The sequence below is a fragment of the Atheta coriaria genome, unplaced genomic scaffold, assembly GCF_025399875.1.
Source record: "Atheta coriaria isolate IRGN ID8LTWV9N9 unplaced genomic scaffold, Caltech_Dcor_3.1 hic_scaffold_7_pilon, whole genome shotgun sequence".
NCBI lineage: Eukaryota > Metazoa > Arthropoda > Insecta > Coleoptera > Staphylinidae > Dalotia > Dalotia coriaria.
In genome coordinates, this window is record NW_027045449.1 from 11,445,244 (window position 1) to 11,454,589 (window position 9,346).

Below are 9,346 nucleotides of genomic sequence, written 5' to 3' on the forward strand. Positions count from 1 at the left end.
TGCAATGACCTTTTAGAAAAGAAAATAAAACAGAGTACAAATAGCATCCACTCAATGTTTATTATTTACATACGCCTAAAGGTATAAAAGTTATTAGAAATTTGATATATCATATCATAGTATAGTTAATCATAATAATTCATAATAAAAGAAACAGTATAAATGAAGGCTACAACGTTAAAGTAAAATATAAATAATTACACATTATGACAGCGAGGCACCCTCGCATTGCATCTTAAAACTTTTCGACTCAACTAAAAATATGTACTCCTATATATTCATATTCATATGGAAATATCTAACTCCACTCCACTCTCTTATCTGCCTGCCAGCCGAATCCTCCTCGCGATTAATCAATTAATAATAATAATAATAGTAATTTAATATATTGTATTACATTGTTTGTCAATACGAAGGCAACCATTTGTTTATGTTTATGTTCTCAGTGTGTTTGATCATCGTAATCGTCCGGAACAAAAACACGAGGAGATGATGTGGTACTAAATTCCGTAAATGTATCTAGCTCAGCACCTGTCTTACAATCAACAACACACCGGGACGCGAGTGTTTTACATGAGGTATTTTCCACGCACGAATACACACACGAATTAAATGCATAGTTTTTTAAGCTCGTTACTAAAAAATATTAAATACACAGAGGGTGTTGGTTGACCATCATTAGAAATTAGACCTTCGTGTTGTTCTAAGCATTGTAAATATTTTGAGCGTTTTCTTTCGCAAGAAGTCCACGTCGTCGGAAGACACGCCAACACATTACACACTAAAACTCTAGATAGTATTAAATTATAAATATGTTTATACAAATGTCTGTCCTGTTTATCCCACAACCAGAAATACCCCGGACACATGGTATAAGATGAGTGAGGAGATTAATAAACCACGTTTTTTCTAAACTACAAATAGAAGAATTTATAGTAATTCGTTTCGAAACACAAAATTGGACTTCTTGCGGCTTCGATTACGATTTGAAAAATAAAAGCAGCTTAACATATTGGTGTTTGGACTTATTCTCTGTGTGTGTGCTATTTGTTTCGCTTTCGTAGGGAAGTCTTTTGTTATTTCGTTAACACTCGGTATACCCCATTGTTTTGTTTCTCTTTAGTATAAATCGTATGTTGAAATGCTAACTGTTAATTATTAAATGTAGTATTATTATAGTATATGCTCAATACTTTTCTGTTTTCGTTTCTTTTACTTTTATGCGCAAGCCTTTGCTGTCCGCATCGCTCGCTCGCCGTGCGTTAATATGTTATGTGTTAATAGTTATTTTGTTGTTTTTAGGTAAAAAAAAAAATCGCTCCGGTTGTAGTGTGGCGTGTGCGGCTTACAATATCACGCACTTCCTGCGTTTGACCGGCTCTGGCGGCTCGAGAGCGGCGAGGATCGCCTCGTCGAAGACGTTCTTGAGGCCCTTCTGCGTCAGCGCTGAGCATTCCACGTATTTGACCGCTTTCAATTCCTTGGCGAGTTTCTCACCCTGTTCGATCGAGATGGGCTTCTGTTTGTTCTTGGCGAGCTTTTCGATGGTGGAGTTGTCGTCTCGCAGATCCACCTGGGTGCCCACTAGTAGGAAGGGCGTTTTCTGACAATGGTGAGTTATTTCTGGTACCCACTAAGATAATAACATGAAATATATAAATTAGTAAGTGTTTTGTGTGCAAAATTTTGTTGTAAAAAAAAAACTTACTTTTTCTTTGACGTTTTCAAATGAGGACGGACTGACAACGGAAAAACACACTAGGAAAACGTCGGTTTGTGGATAACTCAACGGTCGAAGACGATCGTAATCTTCTTGACCTAAAAATTTAAAAAAATACAATTTAAATTATTCTTAATCTTTGCAGAAACTTGACTTTGATTTGTCTAACTTTACGACGCCAGCGCCATTTTACGGAATTTATAGAAACCAAAATGACATTGGAGGGTGTTTGAAGGTGTTTTGCATTTGTTAAAATTGTGCTTTCGTGATACGTGCCGGTCCTGACAAATTTCATCAAAATTCAAGGTAAAACTTAAACATATTCATTTATCCTAGTTGATAACAATGTTTAACATTGTTGTTCACCGATTTCACATTGATATTTGGTTCGATGGCGTTTAATTTATAAAATATCGACAAAAAACTTGAGTAAATTTTATCACAAGAAAAACGACTTCAGCGCCATTTTGCAGAATGCAACCAATTCAAAACGACAAATGTCAAATACGCAGAATTTGTTTTAAAAGTCTATTGGTGATTCACACATAAAATATTTAATGTTTTCTAAATATTATTGGTTTAGTTTTGATGTAGATGAATAAAATTAGCATACCTGCAGTATCAAAAAGTCCTAATGTGTATGGCTCACCACCAATCATAACAGTGACAGCATAATTGTCAAAAACGGTTGGTACATACTCCGAAGGAAATTTATTTGTTGTATAACTAAAACAAAAGCATCGAATTACAAGTCGGAAATATTTCGAGCATAGTATCATAATTACTGCAAACATACAATTGAACATAAACATTGATAATGCAATGCGTAGTGTTTGTTTGCATTAACATAAACTCATTACTCACCTAATCAGCAGACAAGTTTTACCGACGGCACCGTCGCCAACCACGACACATTTGATGGTCTGCATTTTTTAGCGTGTACTTCGTCTGAAGCGAGATCTGCGGAGAAAAATAATCAGTCACATAATCTTGAAACTATTCGAAGAATGCGAATGGATTGCTCGGAATGTTGAAAAATTGACCGCATTGTGTTGCAATCAGTCGTATTTACGGACGACACAATGCGAGCAATAAAACAAACAACAAAACAATTCGTTTCCGACGAAACAATCGCGAATCGAGGTTGTGTTGCGTGTTGTTGACTTCGGAGGGCTACGGCAGTTTTTCGTCCGTTTGGGTTCGGTTTTCCGTGCGCGTAGTTGAGCAGGCGGACAGTCACGTTGGGTGTTTACATTCCGCGCGTGTACGCGATGTACAGTTAAATTATGCACGAATTTTTATCGAAAAGCTGCCATTTTTAGCATTCCAGCGACGCAGCAGCGTCAGCGGACGTCATCCCGTCATCGGTGGCGCACGGACCGGAAAAGTGCCGGTGCTGACAGAACTCGCCCGCCGATGTTGTAGGGTCCGTGGAGGCAGACGCGGGTGATCGCGGTTGTGGGTTCCATTGAGCCGGGCGCGATTTTTGCGGCGAGAATTGGGAAAATACGTACATTTTCTTGGGTGGGTCCTCGCATACACCTCTAGCACACTCTGTAAACCATAAACTGCTTTACGCAGCCAGCGGTGGCTGATGATTGGTCAGGCGTGCGCCATGGGCGACACCTGACGGTGGCACGTGGTAGTTATATGACAGGTTGTGCGACAAGCAGTTTGCATTTGTTTAAACCACTTTTGTAACGAACTAGAGGTGAAAAGGCGCAAATATGAGTAAGAATACCATGATAATTAACATATTTTATTGATTTTAACGTGTAAAATTAGAATTTATACGAAATTAAGGTGGATTTGGTGTATTTTTGTTAGGAAAAGACAAAAACCAGTCAATTTGTTTCATTTCGGAAAAGCGACTCAGCCGCCATTTGCAAAAATCATTGAAAATAGATACCTATATTGACACAGAATTGAATTATAGACCACTATATAACATTGCACAACAAATTAATCTACAATTTCTTTAAAACTTTTGCTGGCTTTGTTTAATAACACGAGGCAGAGCGCCTCTGCACGGAATATGCGCGAAGTAGTTTTAGTTTAAACATCTGACTCGCGATATCAGTAAAAAACTGACAAAAGGTGATAAAAACTGTGAAAATTGCCTAAAAGTTAACATTTCGAACAAAAACAATGCGTTATGTGATAAACTCGCGTGGTTTACTTGCAAAATGTGAAATTTTCATTAAAAACTACAAAACTATCAAAAAATGTGCAAAAATAAAAATTGCAATTTAACCTAACTAAAAAGTTCCGCCAATTGTCTTGAAGAAGTCACAAAACGTTGATGGTAAGATAAAATTACAAATTTATTATCTTCATAAACATATATATCTTGTACATTTCTTCGAATAACATTAGAAATTATAAATTACGCATAAAAGCACTGATAAGGTACAAAAAGGTACAAATATATGGAACAGTATCACTATACATTGAAAAACATTGCCACTAAAGAAGATCACAAACGTTCGAGAACGCCGGTATCCGTCCGAGAATCAATTTCATTCTCATAAAAATTGTGCATAAATTGGTCATCATGAAGTCTCATAGTTTAGTACAGTTGGCTAAAAACTTCAGTCACTTTCATATCAACTAGCAACAAGATGCCTAGGTGCTTGCCTAGGTAGTTATATTTTAAACATTTAAAATGGTTTCATTCACAATTCACTCTTGGTTTCGGTCATATTATGATATATATTATGAATGGGTTTTGGAGAGTTGGAGCAGTCAGTAGTAGTTGGTAAAGAAAAGTTGTAAGTCCGCGTCCAGTTTGTGTGTGTTTTCAGTCCGGGTCGTGTGTTTAACGTTTGTTTGTTTTGTTTTTGACACGCGTTACAACCTAATGGAAACAAATATCACAGATAAATCACAAGATGCAGACGTGGTTTGTTGCGGGCGTCTCGCATGTTTGCTACATTAAAATTAAAAACAAAAAAAAAAGACAACAACTTGGTCCACAACCGACGGGCACTGCCGGTTTTGATATATATAGTTTAAATTTTGTTTTGCGAGAGAGTCACTTACAAGTGTCCTTCCTATTCGTCGGTGCGCTGGCGTTTACGGGACTGCTCGTTGCGCTCCTCGGCTTTTATCACTTTTATCCGACCACCACACACGTCAGCACCATGTAGTATCTAAAATAATTTACTTTAGATTATTTTGGTTGTAAATAAAGCATAAAATGCTTACTTTTATAGCCTCGGCGGCTGAATCTTTACTCGCGTACTTTGCATACCCGCAGTTTTTATTCGCCAGCAGGTAGACTTCGATTAGATTACCAAAGCGACAGAAAACGTCGCGCAGGATGGCTGAGGAGGGCGGCGGGGGCGTGCAGACGATGAAACATCGTGCCTGCGTCTCGGCATCGATTGATGCCAAAGGCTGCGGGATGGTAATCGGACACTACAGATATCTGTATTGTCTGATGGTGGAATGTCGAAGGAATTACTTTTTGACGCTCCAACTAAAATTTTAAAATATTTTACTTTATAATTAGTTTAATTTTGTAGGGTTTAACATACCTGCAAGCCCAGCATTTTGTATAATACTAGTTGCATGCGCAATAGTCTCTGCTAATTGTAAAAGGTTTGTTGGAGTGTCCGCACCGCCAAGTCGAGCATTGCCCACTGAACGCGGCGAGTCTATTCTTGGCACAGTTCCATCCGGCTTCACAATTAGCCTAGATCCTGTAGGATATTCGAAACCATGCAGTTTTTCCGCTGCGTATGTTGCCCATTGTTTCGATGAGTACACCACGGTTCCGATTGCTCTTCTCTTGGCAGCTTCTATTCGCAAATGCGCATATTCCAAACCTAAATTTAATAAATTTTCAGTTTTTTTTTTCTTAGAAATTTATTTGTATGAGAAAATTTAAATTACCTGGTACAATATTGCACAACTTCCAAAGTTGATCTTCAGTCAAATAAGGACTGCCTATCACCATCAGTCTGTAGCACTTGTCACTGTTGAAGCCATCGCCGGGGCAACTGTTCACCGTGCGCTCGGAGAACTCCGCGTTGTTGGAGTACCGCTTCATGCTGGGTTTGCGCGGCTCGGAGAACACCGCCTTGTACTTGCGATCGCACTCCTCGAAGGCTTTCGCCGCGTGCGAAAACTTGTAGTATTTTATGTACGCGAAGCCTTTGCTCTCGCGCGTCTCCTTGTCGCGGACTATATTCACATAGTCGATGTCGCCGTAGACTTTGAAGTGGTTCTCGAGGTCTGCTTCGGTCATCGTTTTCGGCGCGACGATGAACAGACGCTGGATTTTCTCGTCTTCGTTTTCTTCGCGTTGTGAGCCTTTATTTCGACTAAAAATATGATTTTTAGTTTAGTTTTGGTTTAGATTTTGATGGGAATAGATTTACCTGGAGGCAATCATCACTTTTATTTGTCGGTCTGATCCATGCATAGTTTTACCATTCATGGCTTCATAGGCAGTGGCAGCTTCACTGGTTTTTGCATATTTGATATAAGTTACACCTAGAATATAAATTATAAAGTAATTTTATGTTGTTGATGTTTAAAAGGTATTTTTACCTTTTGATTCTCCAGTTCTTCGATCTCTGACCATCCAAATGTCTTCAATCTCTCCGAATTTCGCAAACGCGTCCCGAAACTCATTCTCGGTGAGTTTCTTGCTGCCGACGATGAACAACCGCGAGTTGGGCGGCTCATCGAGCTGGGGCCCGGCGGACTTGCCGCCGTTGCTGCCGCCCTCAAAGTGGTTGCGCTCGGCCATACCTCGCTCTCTCGTCTCTTCTTCGGTTTGTGCTCGCGCCTCACAACTTCATCTCTCGTCGGCGTGTATGTGGCCGTCGGCGCGCGGCGCCTACGTAATTGCAATTACAGCTAGGTGGAAAAGGTAGAATTAATTACGATGCAACTGGAACGCACGCGGCACGCTCCAGCGGGTGCATCATCGCGGCTATTATTCGTTTGCTGATTGCAGATGATGCGTTTTGCACACACAACAGGGCACAGAGCGCGAGACACGTCGAGTTTTGTTTGTTTTCGGGATGGCGCGCCCGTCTAGCGGTCGCACTGAGATGTCTCTAGCTTGGTGTGCGGCTGGCCCATGAATCATCGGGCGCGAGATAACAGTATCCGCGATGCGAAAAAACGAAAACACGACGGCGCGCACGAACACGGAACGAATAACATGCAACGCAACGCAACACAACAACACACGCGAATGCTTTGTGGCAGAAAGCATATGAGCGGAAGGTGGCGCCCTCTGCCAAACCAAACACTTTCAAATCAACTTATCAAAGCTAAGTTTACTTACATCAACAATATTGAGTTAATTTAATGTAAAAGCAAACAACTATCGGCGTTGGTATTCGAACGATTCCGTAGCCACAAAGAAAATTATCGCGTACTATCTGTTTATGCGAATACTAATTATAGCAATTGTAAACAGATAAAAGTAGTAAAGTAATTTCACTTTAGTCCGTTGCAGAATAAACTGTAGCAGCTGCGCACAATCAAATGTTATTAAGTTACGATGAACAAGATAAGTTTATGTTGTGATTAATCAAGATCCAAGGTGTATTATGTTGTTTCGAGGTGTAACAAGCGTCACGCGAGCATTAATCGATGCCTGGTTAAACAATTATAAAACAATTACGTGCATCCTGCCCGGGTTACATAAATTTTTATGATGTTGTAATTTTGCCCCGTGTGCATTGCAACCATGCATTTCTACACATAACTATTGCTAGCCGATTGTTTGTTGGTGCCGGGCGTAACGAACAATGTCACATGACTTTTCCACTCCGATAATGCACACACGCGCGCAAACACATATTTGTCGATAATGACAATAAGATCGTTTGTGTTTGGTGAGAGGTTCAAACTTGAACTGAAGTCACACGACTAATCCGCGTTGCTGGCGTGCGCTCAACGTGTCAATTCTTTACGAGCGTGAAATACGAAGAAAATCAACGTATTTTCCGCATCATTATCGCTCATTATTGTCGGGTGGCGCACGCCGAACAATACAAGAGTCGTTAAAAAGTCGACATTCATTGCGCGGGCGTCACTTCTTGAGTTGCGATTATTAATCTACAGTTAGTTATTGTTGGTGCGCACGAAGAACAAGAAGGATTGAGTACCGTTTTAATATAAAACACGCGTGCAGCATGCGTTGCAAATCGGCGAGATTCCGTCTTGGCGTGATGGCGGTGCTGGTGATGACGTTTGACATCATCAGCGCCATCAGTGTGGACGGTAAGTGCGCGAAACACAAACAATACTTGCTTATTTCTCACCTGTTTATTGTTAAATTGAATTCTAGATGTCAACGCGCCTAGATTAGCTCATTACCAGGTTGAACAACAGCCGCATATTGAATACAACTATATTGTTTACGATTTGAACCCGGTTGAGGTGGTTTGGTGGAAGCGCGGCACGCATCGCTTACGTGCCAACAAAAACAAGATGGCCGCCGTGCAAAGTGACGCCGAATCACATCCGGCCGCCATTGCAAGCGCAAATAATTAGAGTGCAGCACATAAAAACTGTTATTTAAAATAGTCGAGCATTCAAAAATGAGCGAAAATGTTAAGTGGGTCATGGTGGCACTTAGTAGGCGATTAAAGCAATGATTAACGCGTCGTTAAGCACGTTAGTGACGCACCATTCAGTAAAATCGGCCGGGCAGGACGAATGGGCCAGTCTAGCGTGATGTGCGTTTAATTATCATACGCGCGAATTATTAAACGTCTTATCTTAATGTTTAGCGATAGCAATAAATAAGAATTTCTAAGGTAGGCAACCAAATATACTCTGCGCATGCGTGTTTCTAAAGTGGGCGGAGCAAATATATAAAATTTTTATTATTTATTAGTAGAATAAGAAAAAAAACAAATTTAATATTTGTTTTATAATCATTTATTGTTTTTTTTTCAATCGATAATAATTATAATAAATGCTCATACGGCGGCGTGTATGTATGTACAAACAAGATGAGATGACGCATTTTCTGCTTCTTTCTTCTTTCAATTGTTTAAACATTGTGTATTAGTATTTATTTTATTCGCTTAAGTTTTATAGTTTTTTCTTTTCTTCTTGGTTTATTTAAGTTTAAATCGTGTTTTCGTTTAGATTTGTTTACTGTATCGCGCAAAACGACCAAAGTAAGAAGAGATCAAAGTCAGAAGGAATGCGTATCGTAATTTATGCGATGCATAGTTTATTCTATTTATTATTATTGTAATCATAATTATAATTATAATTATGTATTAAATGTAATAATGCGATACTCTTATTCTTTTGTTTTTGTTTACATCTCTGTCATTGTTTTTCTTCTTCATCTTCATCTTCATCTTCTTTTTGTTTTTAAGTAAGTAATAAGTAATTAATCACAATTTGCAAGGACATTTTGTTGATTTCATACGAAACGTATTTTAGAGTACGACCACATTTGAGTTTTTTGTGTTTTCTATTAAGTTTTCAATACGTTAAGCGCTTCAGGCGGCCATTTTGTGACTCTGCATTCGTCCGTCATGCGCTCGAGAGTATTTTTTTTTGATAAATGTTGTCTGTGTGTGTTCATGTCGTCGTCATTGTCGTACTTGCGTGTACGTCTCACTTTCGTCGAACAAC

General features: G+C 39.4%; 2 protein-coding genes and 1 long non-coding RNA gene across 3 annotated transcripts; 1 reads left to right on the forward strand and 2 right to left on the reverse strand.

The window, feature by feature from the left end:
- Positions 1 to 41: 41 nt before the first annotated feature.
- On the reverse strand, positions 42 to 3,367 carry LOC135796584 (cdc42 homolog). Its single transcript, XM_065308674.1, has 5 exons — positions 3,235 to 3,367; positions 2,585 to 2,680; positions 2,334 to 2,446; positions 1,709 to 1,818; positions 42 to 1,633 (listed from the first exon to the last, which is right to left on the reverse strand). The coding sequence occupies exons 2-5, from the start codon at positions 2,647 to 2,649 to the stop codon at positions 1,346 to 1,348; spliced, it is 576 nt and encodes a 191-aa protein (XP_065164746.1). The 5' UTR covers positions 2,650 to 2,680; positions 3,235 to 3,367; the 3' UTR covers positions 42 to 1,345.
- Positions 3,368 to 4,026: 659 nt separating this feature from the next.
- On the reverse strand, positions 4,027 to 7,047 carry LOC135796582 (RNA-binding protein 45). The gene is given in 8 exon segments (XM_065308672.1): positions 4,027 to 4,577; positions 4,763 to 4,872; positions 4,928 to 5,127; positions 5,130 to 5,201; positions 5,260 to 5,550; positions 5,618 to 6,048; positions 6,106 to 6,220; positions 6,278 to 7,047. Coding segments are annotated over 7 exon segments (1,410 nt in total). The 5' UTR covers positions 6,480 to 7,047; the 3' UTR covers positions 4,027 to 4,577; positions 4,763 to 4,773.
- A 481-nt stretch (positions 7,048 to 7,528) lies between these two features.
- On the forward strand, positions 7,529 to 9,008 carry LOC135796586 (uncharacterized). The gene is made up of 2 exons (XR_010549363.1): positions 7,529 to 7,969; positions 8,037 to 9,008. It is a non-coding gene; the product is annotated as an uncharacterized lncRNA (long non-coding RNA).
- The last annotated feature ends 338 nt before the right edge of the window (positions 9,009 to 9,346 follow it).

What these genes read in the sequence shown, in the direction of transcription:
- LOC135796584 (XM_065308674.1), bottom strand. Translation starts at nt 2,649, where the DNA reads ATGCAGACCATCAAATGTGTCGTGGTTGGCGACGGTGCCGTCGGTAAA. An exon ending in AAAACTTGTCTGCTGATTAG is followed by an intron (nt 2,447 to 2,584) that starts GTGAGTAATGAG and finishes CTTTTGTTTTAG; the next exon opens with TTATACAACAAATAAATTTC. An exon ending in AGGACTTTTTGATACTGCAG is followed by an intron (nt 1,819 to 2,333) that starts GTATGCTAATTT and finishes TTAAATTTTTAG; the next exon opens with GTCAAGAAGATTACGATCGT.